Raw genomic sequence first — 27,630 nt, 5'->3', positions numbered from 1 at the left:
CTATGAAGTTCAGTTTTAAAGACTTTTACCATGCTCCGACAACCACCACTGATCTCAAACACCCAAGCCAACCACTACTACGACCCTCTTCCCAAGGACACACAACCGGAGTTTTTAAACATATTACGTATGACTTTTTAATTGCTTATTGCTTATCGAGTTTAACAATGAACTTAGCCATTTACCTGCACCGTTACTTTTGAATTTCTTCAGCTCCGACTCTTCCGACTCTGAAGCCGACCACAACAACAATGAAGCCAGCATCAGAGGCACCGGTCGCACCTGGTATGTATTACACCACATTTAACATAGTTCAGAAAATAATTTCATTAGGCTTGTAGGTCATAAGATAGTCCAGTCTTCTTTTTTACACAACCGATTGTTTATGTGCTCACGTTTCGATACCTATAACTAGAGTTATCATCCTTCCAGTTATGCACCGTGACGAGGGGGTAAAACTTTGAGATTGTGTTCTCTCCACAAATGTGCCACCTACACCGGCTACACATAGCGACGAGAAGCAGAATAGTAATTAGAAGCTCTGAGGAAGAAGTATGATATTCCGACGTTGAGTGATAAGCGTCATTATGCTGGTAACACAATTTCCTCCCTTGCTACAGTGAGCAATGATGTCGTGAACATAGGGAACGAATGCCTCGGTGATGTACTCTGTGGAGGTAGGTGGTGACAAGACCCCTCCTTTAATTTTCAAGTTTTCCTACACAATTTTGTCTTCGTTAACATTAAACTTTAAAATTTACCTCTTGTAACATACTAAAACAAAGATGTGCTGATGGCTATCAATGACATGAGTATACATTTTCGTTCCCTGTAGTAGAACAGTTTATTCAATTTGTTTCCAGACAGGGTAACGTGCTCTGCCAGGGGAGATCCTCACTACAGAACATTCGACGGGAAGAGGTTCAATTTCCAGGTATTCGATTATTCAATGGCTCACTTGTGATACTGTGGCGACGGTTCGTAAAATTATGGCATTTATGTACCATTTGACGTTTTGCTAGCTTTATTGGATTTTAAAGTAGCTTTTTACAGAACAAATTAAAACAGTTTTACTTGGAATCAGAAAGTTCTATCTCACCCGTCTTTGTCTCCAGGGCAACTGTAAGTACGTGCTATCACGTGGTCAGGACTTCATCATTTCAGCCAGAAACGCCAACAGGAGAGGGAACATGCGGGTGTCGTTTGTGGACGCCGTGGAGTTTTCCTTACAAGGGCACATCATCACCATAACCCAGGGCAAGGAGGTCTTCGTAAGTATGCCCTTTTTAGTTGAATTGCACATCCTATTTGCACATCCTATTGCCAGCGTAGTGCAATTATGCGAAGTTATCCGGCTGGACCGCTCCGGTATGGGATTTGGAGATTCTGTGCATTAAACAGACGTGTGTGGTTATCCGTTGTTATATCAAATTAACTGGCTTCCACTGTAACTTTTTCGCGAGGAAAAACGTTCTTTCAGAAGCAGTGCAGTTACTGTATATTCCACCAGAGAGAATAAAGTATATTGTTAATGATTGCTTTTAAAGATATTATAATTGCTTTTAAAAATATCTTTAGTTAGTAGCATTCTACGTAGAGTTATAAGTGCTTATATATTGATTTCTATGGTTTCTAAGGCAAATCGATGTCCTCAGCATTTAGAGAACCTGGCCCATGTTGAAATGAACAAAAATCTCCTACAAGTCTACAATGTCAAAGGAGGCTAAACATTTCCTTTGTAAAGCCTTGAGAAGGGTAGCAAAAATGTTACTGAACCGTATACAGGTAAAATATGTCTAGTTAAACCAATCCTCACTGCTGGATACATATATACAAAATTTATTTAAACGTTTCAGATAGCATCCACTGTCTTTCTTCCGTGACTGAAAATGGAACAAAGAATACTTCTTATTGTAAAATACGTCGTCATGTCCATTGTAGGTGAATGGAGTGAAGTGGACCCTTCCCATCTGCCTTGGTTTCGCATCCATCACTCAACAGGGCAACAACATCGTCATAGACACCACTCTGTGCATCACTGTCACGTTTGACGGAAATCACCAGTACGTAAAAAATGAGTTATTTTTGACACTATTTTCGATATTATTGTTCACTGAAAGTAATCTAAACTTTCTGACAATGCAAGTTGAAATGATTTTTCCATGCATGGTAATCTGTAAGTAGCGTAATCATATCGATATTTTGAGATCGTGTGGCGCAATGGGCAAGGTGTTTGACTCAGACCCGCTTCGAAACCGCTTATTTGCTCCGATGTTGCACCCTTGGAAAATGAACTTTACACGGTTTTCCTCACTTCACTCAGTTGAAAATGAGAACCTAGCTTCGGCTAGAGCCGTCCCTCGGATAGGACGTCCCGTGTTTGTGGAGAGTCATACTTCGAACACATTAGAGAACCCACCGGAATATTCATATCTGTTCTTAACCTTGATGTTAACAGTGTTACAGTCCAGTTGCCTGCCCATCTTGCCGGTCTGGTTGGTGGTCTCTGTGGCAACGCTAACGGTATCCAAGGAGACGACCTGGTCAAACCTGATCAGGCACCTGCTGAGAACGCTGTGGAGTTCGGAAACAGCTGGGTGGCCCCAGACGACATGAGGTGAGCAAATTTTTGCTCTTTCTATCTTTATCTTCATCTTTTGTTTATCTTCATCTTTTCTGTCTTTATGTTCATCTTTATTTTTGAGCATGCATCATCTTTCGTCTATGAAGGTCAGACTTCCTGTTGATAAGATACGCCATAAAGCAATTATTGATCAAGCAAATGGATATGATTTTGGAAACTGGACTATTTTAACGTGATTTCCCAAATCATATCCAGTTGCTTGAGTATTTCGAATTTCGCTATTTAGGGAATACACCACCATTAAAGTACACGATGCGCAAAGTGTGTTATTTCAATAAACACTGTTCCTTTTCACATTTCTTTTGTATATAAAGCAACAATCTACCTGATGTCTGGAACGAAAACTGACTTTGGCATAATGACTTGAAAAGAGATGCGGATGCAGAAGACCAGAATCAACTGATTACCATATTATTTTGATATGTCACTCGTTTTTCAATAGGCATCATTCGGTATGGTAGATTTGCCGACCACTGTTTCAGGAATAAAGCATAGCTTACTAGCTTAAGTGAACGCATTCTTTTGAAGTCAGCACACGTGTATACACATGCTGGGCTGCCCCAACTGACCTACATAGACCAACTTACTCGGGATGTGGAGATGCGGGCCGAGGATGTAAAGAATGCTATGGAGGACAGAAATGTCTGGAGGGAGAGAGTGGCAACTCGCTTTTGATGATAATGCATCGTGTGTGTGTGTCATAGAATACATCAATGTTTTATTCCCATTCCCAGTTGCCCTGCTGTGCTTGCCGACCAGCAGTTTGACATCACCCAGGCTGACCAGGCGTTTGTACAGGAGCTGGAGAGTCAGCAGTTCTGTGGACATCTGCAGGACACCAACAGTCCCTTCAGCGCATGTTTCGCTGCAGTGGAGCCTTCGGACTATATTGACGACTGTGTGTATGATATGGCGGCGTCTGGAAGCACTGCCGATCACACCTTTATGTGTGAAAACTTTGAGGTATCCAATGGAAAGTTTTGATGTCATAATATAGTAATGCGACATTGATGGTTAAACTAAGACATAGATTCAATTAAACGGTTACCGTTTTGTAGCAATCAACGACAGACCAAAACTCATTGAGATAATTGAAGGATCATTGAAAGAATCTGGAGATTATAGAAATGTTGTATGAAAAGGCTTAAGAGATTGTTGAGCTATCCCAGGAACACCAGTGACAGATCTTACTAACTTTGGGACACATGCATTAAATGATATTGTAACTGTCTCTGTAGCATCACCTGTCAAGTCTTTACCATTACCCTTTTGAAAGATCAGGACGTTGATAATTGTCTCCCCTGCTAAGTATATCCTTACCTTTTTTAGGGTTACGTCCAAGCCTGTGCAGCGGCAGGTATTCACTTGGACGGATGGAGAGAGCAAGCTGGCTGTAGTGAGTACACTGTCTTAGAGTCTGGTAATGTCTCTAGGAAAACGGCCCTAGGTGCATAAGATGTGGTATTTCAAAATGAAATAAAATACGTGTCATTTTTAAGTTAAGAAACTTCCGTCTGACACGTCTGCCATGAGGCAGTCAGAGATAAGTTTGAAAAGTCATTAAAGTTTAGTGTAAGATCCAACACCTTAAATTACTACGTAGACATTGCAGCAAAAAACAATCATGGTGATGACATCTTCGACAAAACCTTTCCATAATACCTATTAAGAACTTTTTTCAGTGCGGAAGTGTTCTAACAAAAATGGTTTATTCTTTTCCGTTTGTTTCTAGCCCTACAGTGCCCACCCAACAGCCACTACTCGTACTCCACCTCGGCCTGCCAGGACAGCTGCCGGACCCCGACTGCCTCCTCCACGTGCGGCCTGCCCAATGTGGAGGGCTGTGAGTGTGACCCAGGCTACATCTGGAGCGGCATGACGTGTGTCGAGCCGAAGGACTGCGGATGTCTGCACGAAGGAAACTACCATGCGGTAAATAAGAGTTCCTGTGGTATTTTGTAACTATAAAACTCTGTAAATGCATGGCTTTTTTGTTGGTCTGTTTCAATAATTGAGCGCTTCTGTTTTATAGTACGGTTAAAAGTAGAAACATATATTTGGAAGATTATGCCTGAATGATAAGTAAAAGTACATGGTAGATGCATGGAAATAGACATTTGACAATGAAAAGTCATTAGCATTATTGTAGACACAGACTACGCAAATATTATGAACAGTGCCTTTCTGATACGAACAGTATGGTCCTTGATTAACAGTGTGAAACTTAATGCCCTATCTTCTAAACAGAAGTCCCAATGCAAAATAGTCCTAAAATGATCAAATAAAAACGTTTTCATGTAAATGAGACAGGCCCAGTTTTGTATAGGCGATTGGTTGATTGATTAGCTAAACATACACAGCTAGTGACTTCTAATAATCAAAAGATTAGTCATAAATCTTTTATTAATGCATTTATCCTTAGCTCGGGGAACAATGGGGAACATGGGATGGCCAGCACTGTGAGTGCCAGCCTAACTTCCAAGTCATCTGCGCCCCGATGTCCTGTCAGCCTGGGGCTGAGTGGGGCCTGCAGGATGGCGTCTGGGGCTGTCACCAGAGTGGGTACAGTTTATTTCAAACAGCAGAAAGAGCTTCCTTTGAATCCCGGCAATGTAGAACAGACTTTCCATGGAACGCTTACCAGTTTTCACAACAGCATGAACTTACCGCCATGACGTGATATGTTGGGGATGTTTTGATATACATATTTTTTTGTGACTAGTCATTCAGGTATATTTTTTGGAGATTTGATAGAATTAAATGCATCCAATGTATTTTGTTCAGAGTTTCTAGGGATCATACGTCTTGTGTCACGTGTATCCAGACGGAAAATACTAGCCTTTCAAAGCTGCCTTGTGTTCATGACGTTTGAATATATTCTGCTTCTTCTCTCAGTTCCAACATTGAAGCCCACAACAACCACGACCCAAACTCCCAAGCCGACTACAACACCGACCCCTACAACCACTACAAAGCCCACTACAACGCTCAGGCCTGACGATATGCCTCAGACCTTCGACATCGAGGATAGCTGCATCGGTCCACACACCTGTCCTGCTAGTAAGACTTTTTGTTTTGTAATTTGCTGTAAATTCTTGTAAGTGTTGGAGACCAAAACCTTCAGTATCTTTTTTACAGACACGTTGACACTTCATATGGCAATATGCTATAATGTTGATACTGGCTGCATGCGATCTTCTTCGTAATTCATCAAATAGAAACGTAGCACGAGAACCTTACTTGAGAATAGAGATATGAGTATTTGTTTTTTTTTGTTCATATCAATTTGCAGGACAACTTACTCACTTACTCTTTCACTGGCTTACAGACTGTCTGACTGACTAATTCCCTCACTGATTCACTTGCTCGCCCATTTGCTGACTGACTGACTGACTGATTGACTAACTCACTCATTCGTCCGTTTGGACGTTGTGTGAAGAGCCGACTAGTTTTACTAGTCTTTGCCATCTAATTTTGCAGGGCCATAACATGGTATCTATTATATCTATAGATGTGGGAATGTGTACGGCCTTTGGTGACCCTCACTACCAGACCTTCGACGGCAAGGGCTACTTCTTCCAGGGAGCCTGCAAGTACACGTTAGTCAGGCACCAAAACTTTAACGTGGCCGCCAAGAACGGGCACCGCATGGGGGATACAAGGGTCAGCTTCGTGGACGCCGTGGAGTTGACGCTGTATGGTCACACCATCTGGCTGCTGAAGGATCGGGAAGTCATGGTGAGGACGACGTAGTTGAAAGTAATGCTGTATTTTATTCCAGCTTGTTCTAGATGTTCAAGTTCTGTCCAGATACTAACGTTTGTGTCCTGGGCTAACAATGGATGGACTTCTTTTTAAACCTGCTGTATTGTTTTTTGGAACTGCTTGAGAGTAATAGAAGAGAAGTCTAAAAAGGAGACCGATACGTATTGAATTGGTGGTCAATATTCGGATATAAGATTGAAATTAATTATCAGCGTACAAACGTACCTCATTGCAGAGACTATCATTCTCGTAACTCCTGCTTCGCCTATTGATTCAGTTAGTCCAACTTGCCAAAGCTTGATGTTCTGACTTAGAGAGAGTATCTGCCGATGCAGAGAGCGTGGTTCAGCGCCTGAAAGTGGTCAATGGCCTTACACTGAGAAAAAAACGTGTTGATGTAGCTTCTCATTTGTTAATGAAGCTAAAAAAAACATTTCCTACAAATTGGCGGTGTCCGTAGAAATGTTAGGGTCGGCTGGGCAGTAGAACATGCAGCTGCTTTTGTTTTGCCACTTATACGTATACGTATATAAGTTTATAAAATGTTCTACAGATTGACGGTGTCCGTAGAACCCTGCCCGTGTGCTTGAACAGCCAGGCCACCATCAGGCTGAGCGGGGACATGGTCGTCGTAGAGACAGACATGTGCGTCACCGTCAAGTACGACGGGGACCACCGCGTGGAGGTGGAGGTGCCGCCAGAGTACGCAAGTAGGTTGAAGTATGAAGGACTAATAAGACGTGTCTAAGTAGGCTGGACAGTATGTCTAGGTGTACCAATACAGATCATCCAGATGGTGGTAAAATTGCAACCGCAGGCATCAACTCACAGTGTAAATGGAGAGCATTACAACATTTTATTTCTTATACGTATACTGTAATAAGAAAATACTAACTTTACTTGCTAAACACACAACAAATAATGCCTGAACAGAGTGCGGTGATGTTAGCCTAAGGATTTGTAAAATAAAATATTACATCCAGTTATGAACGCAAACACGTGTGAACTGCGGAAGTATCAAATTTTATTTTGCATGCAAAAGAATTGGTGTAAGTTACCTTTGTCATACGTGATCACCTCTACATGAGGACCACCTTGGCAGTGTTACCACTGTTTGCTGTCCTCTTAGATAACTTTTCAACTGACTTAAGCTTGAAGAGTCTTGTTTTAACCTGTCCATAATAGATCTGTTTGTATCGGTCTTCTGACTGTTCTTGTTTTGTCAATTTTGACACCAGTATCAAATCCTATCCAATCATCCTGTCTATAGCGTGCGCCTGTCAACATAGGTCCTGATAACGTTATGTCAGTCCCTTGAATGGACTTCCTGTTCAGGTATGACTATTTATGTGTTGCCCCCACAGGCCTAGTTGACGGTCTGTGCGGAAACTTTAACGGTAACCCTGATGACGAGCTGCTGAGGCCTGACCAGACTCCGGCTCTGAACGAGGTGGACATGGGCAACAGCTGGCTGGCTCCCGACGACGCGGCGTACGTACAGCATATTGTATAGATACATACATTGGAGCATTGTAAGGCTAAGGTATCAATTACACCCGTGCCTGTCACAAATCTGTCCCCAACAAGGACTACCGGATACCGGTGCTCCCAACGGGTAGGTCACAATGTCTATTTGTTACCGGGTCCGGGTTCATTTTAGGTCCGATTTTAATATAACCCCGCGCCCGACCGGCCCCCAGGAGCCGCAAGGTATCCCACCGGTCCACGTAGGGGTCCCGCCCGTAAGTGCAGAAAACAGTCTGTGAACTGCTGAGTCCCCTATTCAAATTGGGAGGGACCAAAGCCCGTTGTTGTTCTGAAAGGGTTTTTACGCTTCTTGCACAGAAATCTAGGTATCAGCATCTATCATGTAGAACATAACTACTTCAAAATCACGTACATAATATTGTTTCTGCGTTCCGCTGTAGTTGCCTGCCACTCCAGGAACAGTTTGACATCAGCACGGTGGACCAGGCGCTCTTGACGGAGATTGAGAGCGTGGAAAACTGCGGACAGATTACCGACATCAGCGGGGCCTTCCAGGTAAAAAATGAAAGAATCTTAATAATGCTACGAGAAACATTCTATTACTGATATGTTACTATGTTATTCTCCAAGCAGAAGTTCTGATCCGGCAGTTTTCGAAGTGTTTCTAGACAAAATATATTTCAAGAGGAACAGATAAAAAGCAGTGGACAGAATGATCTCTTAGCTGTAAACTGGTCACTATTAGTCGACAAGGCCGTTCATAAACATTGTGTAAATGTTGTTTTATATACAAAACGTAATTGCATCGCCAATTATATGACAACTAGCCATTTGAACTATCTAACGATTTTGCTACCTAACAGCCTTGCATCAACGTCGTGAACCCCTTGAACTACTTTGACGCATGCGTATACGACATGGCTGCTGAGAACGGGGATCACGAGATGCTGTGTAACGCCATGGAGGCGTACGTTGACGCATGCGCGAACGCCGGCGTCACCATTGTGGGCTGGAGGGACGACGCACATTGCTGTAAGTCACGGTCTTTAAAATATCGTCAATGTTCAGTCTTAAGCAATTCATATAAATGAGTACCATTCTACTTTATTATTATTATCTACGAAAGTATAAGTTCTGTGTCCCCATATTTCAAAATCTCTTTGATGATAGATTTCAAACCACATACTTGTTTGCCTTTTTGGGTTGTTAAAATCTTCTATGATTTTTTTTCTGTGGTTTCAATATCTAGTAGGTTCCCTGTCAGGTTTTCCAGTGTAAATATCCTTCTGCCTTACAGTTTGTATTCCTTTTTGCCTTGAGTTGTTTTGATGGCCAATGTTGTTGTCGTCATCTTCCTGTTCTTTCTTCAGCTACATGTTGTGGAATGTTTTTTTCATGCTCACTCCATTCTATTGGTCATTTAGCTATATTGACTTACTTGACTTAATCCTCTTTGCCCCTTCTGGAACACAGGGCCTCGGTGAGGTGCCTCCACCTTCCTCGGTCTTTGGCGGTTGTCTTAGCCTCATGCCACGAGGTTTTTGCATGTTGTAGGTCCTTCATGACTCCTCGCCTCCAGGACAGCCTAGGTCTTCCTCTACGTCTTTTGCCTTGGGGGTTCCATTCTAGGACTGCCCTCGTAATGGATCATTTAGCTATATAATAGCTATAAATTTTCGAATAGCAGGTGCTACTGTTGATGTCACCATTCAAATTTGCTATGATAGGTTCATCCTTACAGTTTCGGGGACAACAGATGTCAAAAGAACATTAAAGAAGAAGTTGAATTTGATCCCCGTTTTTATCAGTCCAGCAGTGTCCACCCAACAGCCACTACTCTTACTCCACCTCGGCCTGCCAGGACAGCTGCCGGACCCCGACTGCCTCCTCCACGTGCGGCCTGCCCAATGTGGAGGGCTGTGAGTGTGACCCAGGCTACATCTGGAGCGGCATGACGTGTGTCGAGCCCAAGGATTGCGGATGCCTGCACGAGATGGACTATCACACGGTATGCACGAGACATATGCAGTCCCCATTCCTGTGTCATTCTGCCAAAAGGAATCCTTTTCATAATCACTCATTACTTTGTCTTTTTTCTTTCTACTGTAATTGCAAAAAGTTGATTTGATTGGAAAAAGTTACATTTGCTTTGCACTTTGCAGTATTTGACACCTCTAATTTATTATTTGTTTCCTTTCATAATATCTTGACACTTTTCCCCAGCACCGTTTGAACTCCAAATCAGAAGTTTTCATTACAATGTTACAAACAGACGAACAGCACGCCTCTTGTAGCTCATTATGACTGAAACGACCATTTTGTTTTCATTTACGTATTATTAGCTCGGAGAACAGTGGGGAACAGAAGACGGCCAGCACTGTGAGTGTCAGCCCAACTTCCAAGTCACCTGCGTCCCAATGTCCTGTCTACCTGGAGCTGAGTGGAGTCTGCAGGACGGCGTTTTTGGTTGCCACCAGGGTAAGTGTACATTTAAGTCTTAACAGGAGCTGGCGGTTTGTCTAAGCTAACTTCGTCTATGTGGAGCGTGCTTTATCTGGATATCTTAAACAACAAATGAATGAAACAACAAATATTGTTTACGTCAGGCTGAGTCTTGATACGTTGTGAAGACTCTTTTTTCAAGTCATTTGGTATCTACTCTTGAACTAGAAGCATGTGGACATAATCTATCTATAAAGAAAATTTTTCTTTGTAGCTAGAAGGCCGCTCTGAGATGAAATTTTACAAATGACATTTCCCCCATTTTCTCAGTTCCGACATTGAAACCTACCACAACTACCACCCAGACACCGAAACCCACAACAACTACCACCCAAACTCCCAAGCCCACTACAACACCAACTCCCAGACCTACAACGACTACAACGCAGTCTCCCAAGCCTACTACAACGCCTCCTCCCGATGACATGCCGCAGACCTTCGATATCGAGGATAATTGCATCGGTCACGTGACCTGCCCAGCTAGTATGACATTCCAGCTTATTCTCGCTTTTCTTGACTTTTAAATCTTTTCGTACCCTTTTTAAAGTTTATTTATTTGTATAAACTCATAATTTGAATTATTTTTATATCAGTATAATATGGTGTTACGACTGTCTACAGGATGTTTGAATAATCATTCCTGACTTGTCGAATAAAAACTTAACATGAGCAACAGGCCTTAATTATAATTTGGTCTACGCCCTCAAACAGAAAATGAAAATATGCTGCTAAAAAGAACAAAATGACTGACAGACAGTGTGTTTTATTCAAGTCAAGTCAAGTTGCAGTGCCCTAACACATATTTTTTGTATCTTTATCAAAAGCTGTGGCCATGTGTACGGCCTTTGGTGACCCCCACTACCAGACCTTCGACGGCAAGGGCTACTTCTTCCAGGGGGCCTGCAAATATACTCTGGTCAGGCACGGAAACTTTAATGTGGCCGCCAAGAACGGGCACCGCATGGGAGATACCAGGGTCAGCTTCGTGGACGCTGTGGAGTTGTCGCTGTATGGTCACACCATCTGGCTGCTGAAGAATCGGGAAGTCATGGTGAGGACAATGACTATAGTTAGTGTTAGGGTTAGGTGTTAGGGTTAGGTTTAGGTTTTGGGGTTAGCATGCGGGTTAAGGGTTAGGTTTAGGGGTTAGGGTACGGGTTAGGGGTTAGGTTTAGATTTGAGGATTAGGGTACGGGTTAGGGGTAAGGGGTTAGGTACTATGGGTTAGGGGATAGGGTACGGGTTAGTGGTTAGGGATGGGGTACGGCCGTACGGGTTAGTATATAATCATGGCTAGGCTTAGAGGTTAGTGTTAGGTTTTAGGGCGCGGGTTAGGGTACGGGTTAGTGGATAGTGGTTAAGGATAGGGCACCGGTTAGGGTTTGGGTAAGAGATATGAACTTTGTTACTTTGAGCCTGAGTGACGCTAAGTTTCAACAATGTTATACAGATTGACGGTGTCCGCAGAACCCTGCCCGTGTGCCTGAACAGCCAGGCCACCATTCGTCTGAGCGGAGACATGGTAATGGTCGAGACAGACATGTGCGTCACGGTCAAGTACGACGGTGACCACCGCGTGGAGGTGGAGGTGCCTCCAGACTACGCAGGTAGGTTACTGGTATATCCCGTTTTCACTAGGATGGAGATCTTACCGCGCTCTCTCTGCGACCTAAAATTTGACATATCCCTCAACGAATTGCATAGACAAGAAACAAATCTTTTTGCACTTTTTTGTGTGTTTTGTTGTCTTCTCGGTCACACTTTTACAATGTGTATAGCATACTCAGTGTGAAAGCGAAAGATACACATATTCTATTTAGTTCACAGTGAGAGCGCAGCGCGATCGCCGTCTAGTGGAAAGGGGGCCATAACACCTGGGCTGACCCATAGTTAGGGTTAGGGGTTGGGGTTAGGGTTAGGGTAAGGGGACATGGTGATGGTGGAGACAGACATGTGCGTCACGGTCAAGTACGACGGGGACCACCGCGTGGAGGTGGAGGTGCCTCCGGACTACGCAGGTAGGTTGGCACTTGTAAGAAGGATGTGCAGGTTTTAACGGTTCGTCCAAACTGAACTGAAACCAAACAGGCACTTACATTTACATCAAGAGCCTTGCAGCATGCATGTTCAAATGCCTACCTGCCTGCCTAAGTGCTAAGGCCAGAGACTGGCCCCTTGCTCCCCTCCGTCAGGACTTTCCAAGTTGCACGGTCCTTTGCACTTGTTTCCACTCACTTGAGACTCAGTCCTGTGTCTTTTGTAATTGGATCCTTCCGGCGCTTCTGAGGTCTCCCCCTTGGCCTTAACTTGATAAGAATCAACGAATTTCTATCAGAGTGTATAATATATGATTGCAATATATCTATATACATTGACACCTCCAATGAGTATATGCTACATCAAAGTGCTGGTTACTGTTCCTGCTAAACCAGCTAACCAGTAGCAAGTTTGTGTAAAGTCTTTTGATCTTATAATTTGTCAACAACTCGTAGTTCCGGCTATAAATGATGAAACTCACTTATCCAAATTATAATAAATAGATGAGTGCGAGTGTATATTCTTATAATAGTTTGTAAGCAAACCCAAGTCTGTGCCTTCCTCCTAAAGGCCAAGTTGACGGCCTGTGCGGCAACTTTAACGGTAACCCTGACGACGAGCTGCTGAGGCCTGACCAGACTCTGGCTTTGAACGAGGTGGACATGGGCAACAGCTGGCTGGCTCCTGATGACTTGGCGTAAGTATAACTTATACATACACATATGGTTAACACGTTTTTTTTATGTTGGACGGTTCGGCTATTGGACAGTTCGGCTCATAGATGACCAGGACTAGAACTGTTTTTAGACATAACACCCACAGTAGGATAGGTCTATCTGCACCCTAACCCTAATTCAAATCCTGACCTTAACATTAACTTTAACCATAACTATAACCAAGTCTGTCTGTCTACGGAGATACATACGTTCGTCCATGCTTTTATTGCCACACTTGATATCGTTTAGGAGTGTAGGGCGGTAAGGTACATTATGCAAAATCAATCCTATTTTGCAGCTTCGAGGTTTAAGCGACCATCAAGGCAAACAATAGTATGTTAAAAAATATATTTTGTCATGTGATCCCACAGTTGCCTGCCAAACCAGGAGCAGTTTGACATCAGCACAGTGGACCAGGCCTTTATGGGAGAGCTCGAGAGTACCACAAACTGTGGGCAGATCACCGATGTCAACGGAGCCTTCCAGGTACGAATATATTCATATAGCATTCCCGCTAAAGACACAGAAGTTAAAGTTTAATTGCAGAATACATGACATTGGGTAGCTTTAAATGTATACAAATTTACATATAGCATTGAGGTCTTAAAGAATATGACGAAAATGTTCTTGCAAGTAATATGGTTAAATTTCTTTCCTCGTATCACTTTGCCTAGTTTTAGTTTTAGTTTAGTTTATTTATTTTACCAGGAATACATCTCAGGTCAGCGTAGACCTGTTTTTCAGGCAATCCTGGGCACATGTGCATACATAAAAACAACAAGATAACAAGTGCCAAAGTTATATTGTACATTTGAATTTGTCACTTAAAGCAAAAATGCAAGCTAGCTTTCAATTTATTCTTATCTATAGCAATACTTATCAAAGGTACGGACTCTTTCTATGGTACAGTAAAATAAGATATGACAAACAGCCAGACATCCGTTAGATGAATAAGATGGCAGCAATGATGACTGCTTGACTACATACTTCTATGAGGATAAAAGTTACATTGATTATCATACTTTTAATTTCATTTCAGCCTTGCATTGACTATGTGAACCCAGCAAACTACTTCGACGCATGCGTATACGACATGGCTGCTGAGAACGGGGATCACGAGATGATGTGTAACGCCATGGAGGCGTACGCCGACGCATGCGCAGCCGCTGGTGTCGTCATTGTTGGATGGAGAGACGAGAGCCTGTGTGGTAAGTTGGTCATCATCTTCAAAAATAAATATATTGTTAAACTGGTCCAATGTAACATTTGTGGTAAGTAGTGACTTTATAGAATACGTTCCATCATTAGATATCCAGGTCATCTATCTAACATTTATTGGGGCCTTTATTCTTTCATGAAAATTTAAAATATGTCTACTGGTCACTTTTTATTAAAATAGAGAACTTGTAATGGTTGGACATAATTTAGCTGACATAATTCAAGTAACAATAAATATTTATTTTGAGATTATATTGCTCTATCATGAGACAGTCCCACGGCCGTGAACTGCCCACCGATGTCCGCCACTCTATCTTGACTTCGTGCCCCCCTTTACCATCTCGCAGAATGCATTGTCTCAGCTCTAAATGTGCCACCTTGCTTCCCCTTAGTGGTTAACCCCCTAACCCTCTGGTGCCCATGCGGTGCCAGCGAACCATCCTAAAATAACAAAGTGCCATCTTGTTTGTCTTCAGGCGTGGACTGCCCACCCAACAGCCACTACTCCTTGGTAACAGCCTGCCCGGCTACTTGTGCTAACCCTCTGGCGCCCATGCGGTGCTCGCGGACCACACTGCCGGGCTGCGCGTGTGACGAGGGTTATGTACTCAGCGGGGACCGATGTGTGCGGGCCGAGGAGTGCGGCTGTCTGCAGGGCAACCAGTACTACGCTGTAAGTATATTTGTTAGACCGCAAGTATCATTAGCCTAGGATTAAATCTTGAAAAACAGACCAAGACGAAAAAAAAAATCGGAGAGGAGTGAGGTGTGTGTGTGTGTGTGAAGAGTACATGCCAGTTGTGTATCTGTCTTTGCCCATGTATGTGTGTTTGCTCTGTGTGTGTGTGTGTGTGTCTGACATCTCTGCTTGCCTTTGTTGCTAGCCATCACAACTTAATGAAAAATCGGGTCTTGAGAGCATTGGCTAACTGTGTGTGTGAAAGTCTGTGTGTCTGTGCTTGTCTCTGACCTACCAGAAGGGTTTGAGTTTTAGATTTGTTGACATGTTTTCATCCTAGCTTGGAGAGGAATGGGGTGTTGAGAGTACCGGTCAGCTGTGCGTGTGTATGTCCGGAGGAACCATCCAGTGTCTGGCCGGAATCCCGTCATGTGGCATCGAAGAACAGTGGTCTCTACAGGACGGTGTTCTGGGCTGTCACCCAGGTTTGTGGAATAGAAATTCCATATAGCTTATGCAGAAATATCCACTCATTCTTTTTCCAAAATATAGAAAATCGTTACACTTTTTAGGCAAAAAAATTGTGACGCATGTACAACTTGATAATGGTAGTAGTTAATAAGTAATTACTTACATGCGGAATTGAGAGTGACATCTTTTTACAATTGCTTCTTCTGTAGAAAAAAGCTTGACCTGCCTTTTATATACTGTTTTATATTGAATGAAATGATCGTGATTGCACTGTCCTTCACCAGTGATAAATTACTAAATAGAATGACTGATGATCGAACTGTTCAATCATAATGGCAATTTTATTTCCCATAGTTAACATCCCCTGTGACATTAAGGCCGATGTAGTGTTTGTTCTCCTCCCAAGTTATAATGAAGTAGCCTACATGTACTTGTCTCTATTGTTACCATTCATTCCTTCATTCCAATGGAATGAATGGTAAACGAATTGCTTGATGATAATGACGTTTTTATTTATCTCCAGTAAATACCCCCTGTGACATGAAGGCCGATGTAGTGTTTGTGGTGGAAAGTTCCTCCAGTGTCCCCCCGACGGAGTTCGACAAGGTTCGCTCCTTCCTCAAACACGTGGTGGAGAAGGTCACCATCGGTGCTGACGCTACACAGTAAGGCTATTTTGATTTTTAAAAGTGAAACTTGTTGCAAATGTTGTTACAAGAAGTACCATTTTAGTTAATTAAGAAAATAGCAACATTCAATCTGTGTAATTCCTTATGGCCCAACATGAATATTCAGTGCGGTGTACTCTATAAGATTGGAAGCATACGCTTGCAACATGGTGTCAGAAGTGGGATCAAGACATAGTTTGTAGCATGGTACCAAGATTTCTTGAAAAAAAGGCATACACGTGTCTGGAATCGCCTCACTAGCAGGATTCGCTCTTATTATGCACATATTGCGGCAGATTTATGCTAACGTGTAACTTTTCTCCAATGTCTTTATCAGCATACATTATGAGAGTCTCAGCTGCAGTGGTCAAAAGCTAACCCAAATTCCGTATCTTTACTTATCAAGGATCGCAGTTGTGAGCTACAGCAGCTTCCCGTCTCTGGAGTTCGCCCTTCACGAGCACGACAACGTGTTTGAGCTGAAGGCCGGCATCAACAACATCCGGCACATCGGTTTGGGTACGGCTACCGGCGCCGCGCTCGGGTTTGCCGGGGACGTCGTCCTCAGTGGGGCGCATGGTGCGCGTCCTAGTGTGCCGAAGGTGAGTGTTTCTTTCTTTATTTTATTCAAAATTCTTTATTTAAGAAGACAATGATGCAACCTTTGAGTAAAAGTGTGTAACATGATAGCATCGGGCTGGGCACGGCTACCGGAGCCGCTCTCGGGTTCGCAGGGGACGTCGTGCTCAATGGGGCACATGGTGCTTGTCCTGGTGTGCCCAAGGTGAGGGTCTAGATCTCTTTTTCCCCGAATTCTTCATTCAAGATCACAATACAAGCATTAGATAAAAGTTTGTAACATCGGGCTCGGTACGGCAACCGTCGCCACGCTCGGGTTCGCCGGGGACGTCGTCCTCAGTGGTGCGCACGGTGCGCGCCCTGGTGTACCGAAGGTTAGTTGTTTTATCCAAATTCTATATTCAAGAATACAATGATACAACCATTGAGTAAAAGTGTGTAACATGATAGCATCGGACACGATACGGCTACCAGAGCCGCCCAAGGGGACGTTGTCTTTAGTGAGGCGCATGGTGCGCGTCCTGGTGTACCGAAGGTGAGTGTTTCTTTCTTTATTTTATTCAAAATTCTTTATTTAAGAAGACAATGATGCAACCATTAGATAAAAGTGTGTAACATGATAGCATCGGGCTCGGCACTGCTACCGGCGCCGCTCTCGACGTGGCATTCACACAGAGATCGTACGCTGTACATAAGCACGACGTACAACACACTCACCACTTGCGTTCGACCAAGCGTGGCGTGCAGACCACAAACATTTATTTATTTCCACCCCTCTCAGATTGTGGTCCTCATCACGGCTTCTCCTTCTGAAGACGACATGGCGCTGGCGGCCCAGACCCTTCACAGCCGCGGGGTCACAGTTCACGCTATCGGGGTGGGCAGCGGTCTCAGCCCGGCCCAGCTACAGCAGGTGGCCAGCAGCCCTGTCTACGCATCCACCGTGATCGACTTCTCCGGCCTGGGCTCGCTCAAGGAGGTCTTACCGGAGACTCTGTGTCAGAGTAAGTACCATTAAGGTGTATCGTTGGTCAAAGATGTAAGGTAGCGTCCTTAGCTGGTTCTACTTGTTGGCCTTTTTACAGCAGATAACTTTGCTTTTGCTTACATATCAGTTCCCGGGACCGGGCCACTGCAACAGACAGCGAGTAATCAGAACTGATACATTATGTAGAATACAGTGATGTATTTAATTCAAGACATGTCACATCTACCAGAGAAATACACTTTGTGATGCTACATGTGCAAACAAGCTGAGAAGTTTTGTTGTCCTTGGAAAAAAAAAGATATTGTCACAACATCAATTCCAACGTCCGACCTGTTGAGCCCATAAGTATTGAGGAGGCATTAGTTTGTGAGGCATTGATGCTGGTAGCGTCTTGCGTTCTTGACATCAATTAAAAATACTATACATATGATATATGTGCATATGAAAATGTATCGTGCGTCTGTACCTATTTCATGTGACAAGGCATGGGTATATGTAAATGACGTACATGACAGATCTAAAACGTTTTCTATGTAATATACTAATACTGTTTCCTGCAATGATTGTTATCTGCCGTCGTGATTTCCCACAGATGCTGCTGACGTCATCAACAGCTGGCTGACGTCAACCACCTCAAAACCAACCACCAAGCCGACCACCACATCCAGGCCAGGTACATACAGCAGCGATATAGCCCCATGTTAACTATAGACAAACAAGGGGATGGAATTATGCCGTATTGCTACAACAGGTAGAAGATGAACAGCATTTTACTTTACACTGTAAATTGTACGATAAGGAACGGATTGTGCTTTATGAATATATATATCAGAAAAGAATTTCCATATTTTGAACATCTTAATGTAACGGATAAATTTCTATTTTTGATGCGCCTAGATAAACCCTGTATATTAAACATTATTTGTTCCTATATCTACACCTTTACAAAGAAGCGAGAAGATGTCGACCATCCTGTTAGCTTAGTACCTTCAATTAGTTAAATTGTATCTTGTTGTCCCTGCATATGTCTGTTATAAACGAACCCCAAGATTCGGTATCAGATTAAGTACATATTTGCTGGCGTTCCCGCAGAAGGAATTCTATCCCATATGTGACTGAATCAAATTTAAAGTTTTTTGGGGGGGTACATTTCATCTCGACACCTGAAGCGATCAAATTTCTTGCCCCTTTGCGTCTTCTTTAATACGGTACTTCAGTGGAACTTTCGGGTTTGATACCTCGAGTTCCGGGCGTGCTGTGGCTATGCTTTTCGAGTGGTAGACAGCTCTTGCTTACCTGTAACACGTTTAGTAATGTTAATTTTCGTTCCAGACAACCCGACAAATGACTCAATCATCCAGAGTTCCGAACGCCGATGCATCTAGATATCTCCAACCAGAGCTCGCGGCCATCTTAAGGATTTTCATATTTATTTTCAGTATTTTAACGTTAATTTTTTAAAATCTTATTATTTTTCTGTCATTCCAGACGACCCACCCGTTGCTGATGCTGGTTTGGATCAGACCGTACAGAGTACTCAGACCGTCGTGATGCTGGATGGGACTGGTAGTCATGACGACCACGGTATCATCTCCTTCTTCTGGCAGTATCCCGATCAGCACCTTCCTGTGACCCTAGGGGTAAGCAGTAGGCAAATTTATGCGTAGCCATACGAGCGATCGCGATGATGTCACGGTGACGCAGTGGTAGGCATAAAGCAGGTGTTTGGCAAACGATTGATTTACATATTAACCGGTAATTGGATCTGCTAATTTTAACGTCAATTTTTGATCAGATCTACCGACGCCCTGGTAGGCACCAACCGCCGAATACCCCAAATATAAACAACAACAGCGATCGCTCGTAAAGCCCTAAACCACCTAACCTAGGTCATGACCCAACCAGAGCCTGCCGATCAGTCTAGGGCCGGGTAAGGCACTGCGTTATATCATCATAATCTATCGACCTGTAGCTGTATCAGTTGAGACCAACAAAGTTTCACCTTACATAGCCGTGTCAAAATAGTTTTACATTGCATAGCCCTGTAAAGTATGATTTTTGTTATCAATTCTAACTCAATTAAGACCTGTTTGTCAGATCGACGAGGAGTAAAGTAGTATCAAAGCCACTTGGAAAACGACGTACTGGCCTTATCGAGTAGACATTTTTTTTTGTTTTAAGGAGTTTAGAAGAAAATGTATATTTTGTATGAGCCTTACGTCTTCCTTCATGACCTCAATGAAAAGCGACCTGCGGGTCAATTTGACATTCCATAATTAAACAAAGGTTCAAACAACCTTTTCCAGGACACGTCCTCCCCAACCCTGGCAGTGGCTAACCTGGTTCCGGGAGAATACACCTTCACCTTGACCGTCACTGACGCGTCAGGACAGCAGGACACTGATGATGTCACAATCGTGGTGAACAAACCGACCACGCCTGCCCCCACAACCACCAAGGGGACCACAACACCCACTGCCGGTCAGAAGTAGTTACTGTAGTAGTAGAGACATACGGTGTATCACAGCACCGTTGGTGTTATTAATCATTGTAAAGTCTATGGACTTTACAATGATTTGGAGATCGAAATAAACAAACAAACCGCCCCTTACGGCATGGCATACCTTTGTGATCTTTACTGCATCTCAATGCCCCAAATGGGCTAAATGCACCCAGTTTGATATCAACTTAAACTAGAACTGTATAACGAAATGTTATATTCTATTCAACCTATAGAGTCTCTTGACTCTTTTTTCTCTTTTGTAAAACATTTGAAAACAATTTACATATCTTTTTCTATTTCATGGAGGTCTTTAGATGACATTAGAAATAACATGACTGTATGATTTTCTCTAGCCCTTGACCACCCACCTGTGGCGTTTGCTGGAGTGGACGAGGTTGTCCACCTGCCGCAGAACACCTTGACTCTGGACGGTTCTCTCAGCACGGACGATCACGGCATCGTCAGCTACCAGTGGGAGTATGTGGATCACAAGCTGCCCGTTGACATGGTGGTAAGTACAACTGATCGCGTGTATCTAGACGAAATGGTGTTGTTATTATGAATAAGTATGGTATTGTTGCTTTGTCTGCTTTTCCAGGTACTCATTCCTACGCATCTAGTACGCACTATACAGACTGATGCCTGTGCCCTACGGAAACTTCAGTATCGATGATTTAATCTGGCCTTTTCATAAGATAGTGACTTTTCCACTATAAACAATATCGCTGATACGTACACTGCATCAAAGTTTATGTAGTTCGAAAATGACATGATGACAACACTTAAGAAAGTTGGGATTTACTCACAAAGAATGGATCTAGCTATCTACTGCAGCTTTCAGAACGTGAAGTTAGAGCCAAGTGGCTGCACTAGGTGACTTTTAAAAACATTGCGGTAATAAGCCACAGCTTTCCTCAGTGTTAGTTAAGTAAAGTGTATTTTGTCATAACACTAATAATGACTTTTCCCCAGGGAACGCTCAGCCCCCAGCTGCAGCTGTCTAACCTGCACCCCGGGGAGTACACCTTCATCCTCACGGTTACTGACACCGCCGGACAGCAGAGCTCGGACGACGTGCTTGTCATCGTGCAGCCAGAAATCAGTAAGGTTTATTTTAATTTTTTTTTTTAATTTTATTTTCAGGCAATATTCTGATGTACGAAATCCTCTATACACAAGGCTGTCATCTTATACACAAGGATTTACCTCAATGAACCTGAAGTGCAAATTCAAATACATCATGACATGTGACAATCCCTGCATGGCAGATATAGGAAAATATATCAAAGAAGGTTTAGACATTAGAAATTCCTCCAATGATTGTAAAAGCCTCCAATGACTGTAAGAAACTTATCTCATACTACAACTTCTGTATTAGTTAGATAAGCGTTAAGTTATAGAACTGTAGTTATGTAGATGCCATACTTTGTACCCCGTACAATTGTTGTGCAATAAAACTATCACTTTTAATTAGTCAATAATAAGGTATTTGATGCACTTTCTTGCATCATTGCATGGTGTCCACGCACTCGCTCAAGAGTATGAACGCTTCGAGGTTCTGTGTATGGGTGATGCAGAAATATGTATTTGTTTACTCTACACACTTGGCCACGCTCTGCAAATTTGACCATAACATTAATACCTGCTGATTTTTTTTCTCCACTTTCCAGTGACGGTGGTGAACCCTCTCCACCCAGACCAGCCTCTACTTGACGAGACGTTCCAGGCGCACGCATATGGCACGTGCTCCGCCGTAGGAGACCCCCACTGTGTGAAACAAACAAAAACAAGTTTTAAACTTTTTTTTTCTCTACACTACAGTGACGGTGGTGAACCCTCTGCACCCAGACCAGCCCCTGCATGACGAGTCTTTCCAGGCGCACGCCCCGGGCACATGCTCAGCCGTAGGAGACCCGCACTACCACACGTTTGACGGCAAACTCTACAGCTTCAGCGGTGACTGCTGGTATGTGCTGGCTAAGAACAGGAACCCACTGGAAGAACAGTTCGCTGTCCTCGCTGACAACGCAAGGTTTGTTCCCCTTCAAAGTTTTAAAGACGTTCTACTCTTTATTATTCTTTTTTTTACTCAGTTTCTATTTTCTCTTTAGGCATTTCTTTGCTAAATTGTATCTATTTATTCTTTGCTGAATGTTCTTTTCTTTCTTTATATATTGACTACATTTTTAGACAATTGGTGGACCGTTATATTATACTGAAATGATTTTCATCGAGGGCAAGGACACAAGAAATAAAACAATTAATATCACAAAGAAAATAAAGTAAACTAATGACAACTTCACGGTCCACTTCTACATTTTAAAGACAATGGGATTTGCTTAATACCGGCAGGTAGTGCGTTATGGGTTCGTTACTTTTTAAGCGTGTTAGTTATAATATGACAAATAAGGACCGCATTTTAAATGGTGAAGCGCAACGAAAATTAAAACATCGGCATACACAAGGATGATAATGATAATGAATGGTTTATTAATATATAAGAGTAAAAAATTCTCGCCGCCTATTGGCTGAATTGCGGATTTCATACAAATAATTGTTTTCCAGCCAGAGCTAACTCTAGAAATATCAAACATCTGCATATACGTTTCTCATAGGTCTTACTTCTGTATATAAGATTTTTATATAAGGACCCCCTTTTAACACTGTGACAGTCGAAAATGAAAAAAAAACTTCCGTTCCACATTTCATCACCAGATTTACAAACAGATGTAGATCTATTCCTTTTCCGCTTAAATCTGATTCTCAAAACCATTTACAGACAGGAGGATATCACAAACAAACTGCTCTTGCATATGATCTAGCGATATCAAGCCTAACTGTTGACGCACAAACACGTCCCCTCAAGCTAAGTGGAGAATTGATGCACCACACACAGACACGGCAGTTAGATTAAACACTAATAGTAGGTCTGACGAGGAAGCTAAATTACTGGTTACAGCAAGATCCAGATTATAGCGAAGTAGTGGCCATTTCCGTAGACCACGGCGAGATTTTATCAACATTCATTTTAAGATATTGAGCATCAATACGAAGGCAATTCCTACATATACATCACCTGTTATTGCAGGTTTAAATCATTGTCGTATTCATATTCGAAGTAGATTGTGAAAGGAAATGGGATCAGTAAATTTGATGGGTATGATTCAGTGGATGGATCCATTAAATTGCCCAAAAGTAATATTCGTCCTGGTAGGAGACTCTATCGGTGGGTGTACGTAGAATTCTTTTGTAAAGTTCCCTTTTTAGTTAAGTTTTTTTAATCCCTCTGGTAACTAAACGATATTGATCATATACAAAACAACAATTAACTTGTTTACAACAAAATCTAATTGATAGACATTGTAATGATGGAAGTACATAATTAGCTTATTTGACTGCCTTCGATGTTCTGAACGCATATGAGGCTGTTTTGAAAGAGAAAATGATGTTGATCACTGTCTGGTATCGTGTGTTATGTCTGAACCGATACCAAAACAATTTCTAAAAGTTATGATATCTTCCTCTCAACGTGATTCAAGTAAACAAAGAGAAGAAGTGTTGATTGTTGTTGTGATTGTTGTTGTGATTGATCTGTCTCAACTAAATTGCTTTAGATGCTGAAATTTTTTGATTTACTCACAGATGTATTGAGTATAACTAACTTTAATGATGTTATAGTGATTACGAGACATTAGATGGTGACGAAAACGCTTGGCTTCTGTTTTTAATCTAGATTACTAGCTGTTGTCCTAATAGACTCCTATAAAGTTGAGTTGATATTTTTCAAAGTGCCAGAAATTTGAGACATTGTTTGTTCTTGTTGTGTTTTGTCTTTTCCATGGCACATGCAGCGAAGCTTGAGCTAATGCCCTTTCTTATTGCACCCCTTTGCCTTTGGCTGTGTATATTTATGTATTGGTTCTTACCATTGATGGTTATATTTTCGTTACCATCGTATCTTTTCGTTTCAACCAGTCTGTGCTAAAGACTTTTTAAACAAAATGTTTTTGTAAAGTGAAATCAATGTGTATATCAAGTAGTCTGTATCATGCTTTGTAAATGTCGGCACAGTTCGTGTACATCATGTAAAATGCCGCATGCCAAACTGAAAGAATGGAGTGTTTCCAATGCTGATTCCAACTCCTATCTACTCCTATCTCTATATGTGATATTGAGAGATAGGAGCACGAGGCTTGTACCCGAGCCGTGGCTATGAACTTCACCTGACAATATTTCTATCAGTAAGAATTATCATGTTACCTTTACTGATGCCAAATTCTATAGCTATCTACTGTTATCTGTAGATGTGACAGTTGAGGGCTGAAGCACGTATGTATCCGGCTGGGATGTGAAGGTGCAGTTCTGAGGCTCTGAACTTCACCTGACAATGTACCTATCGGTTAAGAAGCATCATGTTTCCAATGCTGATGCCAACCTCTATCTACTGTTATCTATAGATGTCATAATGAGGGCTGGGAACACGAAGGTTGTGCCGGGGCTGTTAAGGTGCAGTACCGCGCAAGTGAGCTCCTCCTGATAAAAGATCCACCACTTTAGAATAATCGTGTTTCTTTTAAATTACTAACTGATGCCAACTGTTATCTTCTTTTATCTACATATGCAATGATGAGGGCTGAGAGGCTGTGAAGACTTGCTTTTGACGATGAATCCACTTGTGTGCTTCCTTTACTATATTCTGATGCCAACTTCTATCTACTGTTGTCCATAGATGCGATATTGAAGGCTGGGAGCACGAGGCTTGTACCCGTGCTGTGAAGGTGCAGTACCGCGGAAGTGAACTCCTCCTGACTCGGGACTCCATCTCCCTGAATGGCCAGACGATCCAGGCTCCCATCAGCCACAACGGCAACACTGTGGAGAAGATAGAGAACTCCTACTTCCACAAGGTACGTGCTATCATGACTGGCTATCTTGATTTTATAATATGGAAGAAATCCTCTGATGCGATAGTGTGAACAAGAACAATGTGTTAAAGGAACAGTATATCTAGCAACAGATTCTTCATTTTCGTTCTTTCATATCTTCTTCTTTGACTTTAGAATTCAACAACAAAGTATCTATTTTTCAACATTATTTTTTTTCAACCCACAAGATATGACAAGAGTAGATAAGACAAGACATTTGCAGCAGCCGTATACTATTTTTAGTATGCTCAAAAAGTACTTTTTGTAAATGGACAAAATTAATGCACGTGGATGTCGTCCATATAATCAAATCAATATGGCCTTATTCTTCTTTAAACGCCACTCCTATGGTAATTCGTCCTTGGGATTCACGCAACAGATGCACTAATTAGAACAAATAATGAGTCTCCACTTTAATGTGACATATCACTTATAAGGCTTATTTCCCTTAGCTTTTAAGCCAAGAGGTTAAATGAAAACTTACGTACGAGTCCCCCTTTAGCTTTATCGAATAAACTGAAGAGATTTGGCCGAACTGATACTGTTTCAATCTATATGTCAGTATCTGAATCTAAATTTATATAGCAGGTATAACCGCCCTTCGGCGTAACACACCGGCTTCTCGGGCACGCGGCGCGGAAGCATTACCCTAGGAGTAGCGTTTAAAGAAGAATAAGGCCATATTGATTTGATTATATGGACGACATCCACGTGCATACTAAAAATAGTATATGCAAGCGTTTTTTTAAACTACCCAGAGAAGATGCCCATACTGTACTCGGTGATAACAAATTCCACTCTACGATAGTTCTACGATGTCAGTGTCTGCCTTAATATTTATTTGATATTAGATGTCTTAAACAAAATGAAACTCTGTTTCCAGGTGACTCTGGACAACGGACTGGAGATTCTGTGGGACAGCCATACCCGAGTGTACGTGAAGTCTCCAGGCACGCTCCAGGCCAAGACTGCCGGTCTGTGTGGCGACTTCAACGGAAACCCAGAGGTAATTTATCAGGATTTCTTACGGCCTTAATCTGCATGCCTATGGTTTATGTGTTCATGGCACCTTACTACGTGGTCATTATGGTTTATGATAAAAATGTTAACGGTGTTCATGGTGTCTTGTTATCAAATAGATAATGGTGATTTTGGTGCCTCATAATCGAAGAGAAAAAGGTGTCCTTGGTCATCATCATATCTTGGTACCTTTAAAAAAACCATAACGGATTTCTTGATGCCTTATGATTACCAAAGGTAACGGTGTTTATAGTATCTTCTAATTCAAGACATAAATATGTCCTTGGTGCCTCATGATTAAAGAGATAACGGTGGTCATAATGTATTCTAATTAAAGAGGTAACGATGTTTATGAACATATTTTCTTGACAAACAATAAACCAAATCAATCGCTTACCGCTTAAGATGGAAATATTTTGCCAAAATGGAACTCCAAATCGATCAATCAGCCAATCGACAAATCATTTGATAAATCGATAAAATAATCAATCGATAAACTAATCAAACAATCAATAAATCAATCAATAAATCAATGAATCAATCAATCGAGTCCTAAAGCTAAGCGTTCTATTAAGATTTCTTTTAAGACTCGTATCTTACACGCTCTAAATTAGATAAATCCTAAGGTAATTGATAAAGGCATCCCCATGATAGCCCTAATAAAAAAGTAGACTTGAACTTTAATGTCTACTTCCCTTCTCAGGACGACTTTACCACTCCGAGTGGCTCCAAGGTCATTATGGCAGACACCTTCGCACAGAGCTGGAAGTACGGGGACTGTACTCCTTAAAGATCCAAAGCATCGACTTAACCACGTCTAAAAGACACGCCTTCGATTCTCGACTACACGCCTCAAGAACATGTTTACTTTTCGACTTCAACTCTACTCTACATGTAGATTGTAAAACGAACGCTGTTCCTGTCAAATAATCACATAGCATAGTTTAGACCAAACATATTAACCTTAAATTACTGTATAGTCTCGCATTTATAGATAACACACATAAACGCAATTCAAATAGTACTTGTAAGCAGTAGAAGCAAACTCCAATGTTTTATTTCATGAAAATAAAGATTTCATTTGTTTCTTTTTAATCATTCATTAAAGGCTGACATTTGAACATAACATGAAGCGTCATTAATCTGTGAAATGTTATGTCTTTAAGCGTACTTTACGATCTCCCATTGCTGCTATAACTTTAACATTCTGAATGCGCAGATATCGTAGCATAAAATGTACTGTTCTGTAATCTAAATAAAACGAGAAAGCATGAGAAGAGACTGAAATTCGCTTTAAGTAAACAGGCGTCTTTCCATAGAGTCTAAACATGCTTTAAAATCATTATTTTTTGCTAATCCTCTTACTTTATCTTACCCTGGCATATTTTCGCCCTTAGTCTGAATAAATTGAGAAATCACTAACTGAG

At 42.0% G+C, this 27,630-nt stretch overlaps 1 protein-coding gene across 1 annotated transcript; it reads left to right on the top strand.

Annotated features, from left to right (window-relative positions):
• The first annotated feature begins 211 nt into the window (after nucleotides 1-211).
• On the top strand, nucleotides 212-27,326 carry LOC118404318 (zonadhesin-like). The gene is made up of 33 exons (XM_035803386.1): nucleotides 212-285; nucleotides 621-677; nucleotides 864-934; nucleotides 1,116-1,271; nucleotides 1,942-2,063; nucleotides 2,459-2,617; nucleotides 3,379-3,607; nucleotides 3,974-4,040; nucleotides 4,377-4,576; nucleotides 5,067-5,202; nucleotides 5,540-5,704; nucleotides 6,156-6,382; nucleotides 6,963-7,031; nucleotides 12,330-12,417; nucleotides 13,007-13,133; nucleotides 13,524-13,638; nucleotides 14,192-14,360; nucleotides 14,847-15,043; nucleotides 15,390-15,534; nucleotides 16,044-16,185; nucleotides 16,595-16,732; nucleotides 16,879-16,972; nucleotides 17,549-17,771; nucleotides 18,348-18,428; nucleotides 19,244-19,395; nucleotides 20,062-20,236; nucleotides 20,612-20,769; nucleotides 21,231-21,360; nucleotides 21,929-22,027; nucleotides 22,080-22,290; nucleotides 24,988-25,165; nucleotides 26,067-26,189; nucleotides 26,907-27,326. The coding sequence occupies exons 1-33, from the start codon at nucleotides 252-254 to the stop codon at nucleotides 26,991-26,993; spliced, it is 4,524 nt and encodes a 1,507-aa protein (XP_035659279.1). The 5' UTR covers nucleotides 212-251; the 3' UTR covers nucleotides 26,994-27,326.
• The last annotated feature ends 304 nt before the right edge of the window (nucleotides 27,327-27,630 follow it).

The sequence above is a fragment of the Branchiostoma floridae genome, chromosome 17, assembly GCF_000003815.2.
Source record: "Branchiostoma floridae strain S238N-H82 chromosome 17, Bfl_VNyyK, whole genome shotgun sequence".
Classification (NCBI taxonomy): domain Eukaryota; kingdom Metazoa; phylum Chordata; class Leptocardii; order Amphioxiformes; family Branchiostomatidae; genus Branchiostoma; species Branchiostoma floridae.
Note: the sequence above shows the minus strand (reverse complement) of the source record. Positions and strands in the feature narration are given on the sequence as shown.

Coding starts and splice junctions, on each gene's coding strand:
- LOC118404318 (XM_035803386.1), top strand. CDS start 252: ATGAAGCCAGCATCAGAGGCACCGGTCGCACCTG. Junction 2,618..3,378: donor GTGGCCCCAGACGACATGAG/GTGAGCAAATTT, acceptor TCCCATTCCCAG/TTGCCCTGCTGTGCTTGCCG. Junction 25,166..26,066: donor AGAACTCCTACTTCCACAAG/GTACGTGCTATC, acceptor CTCTGTTTCCAG/GTGACTCTGGACAACGGACT.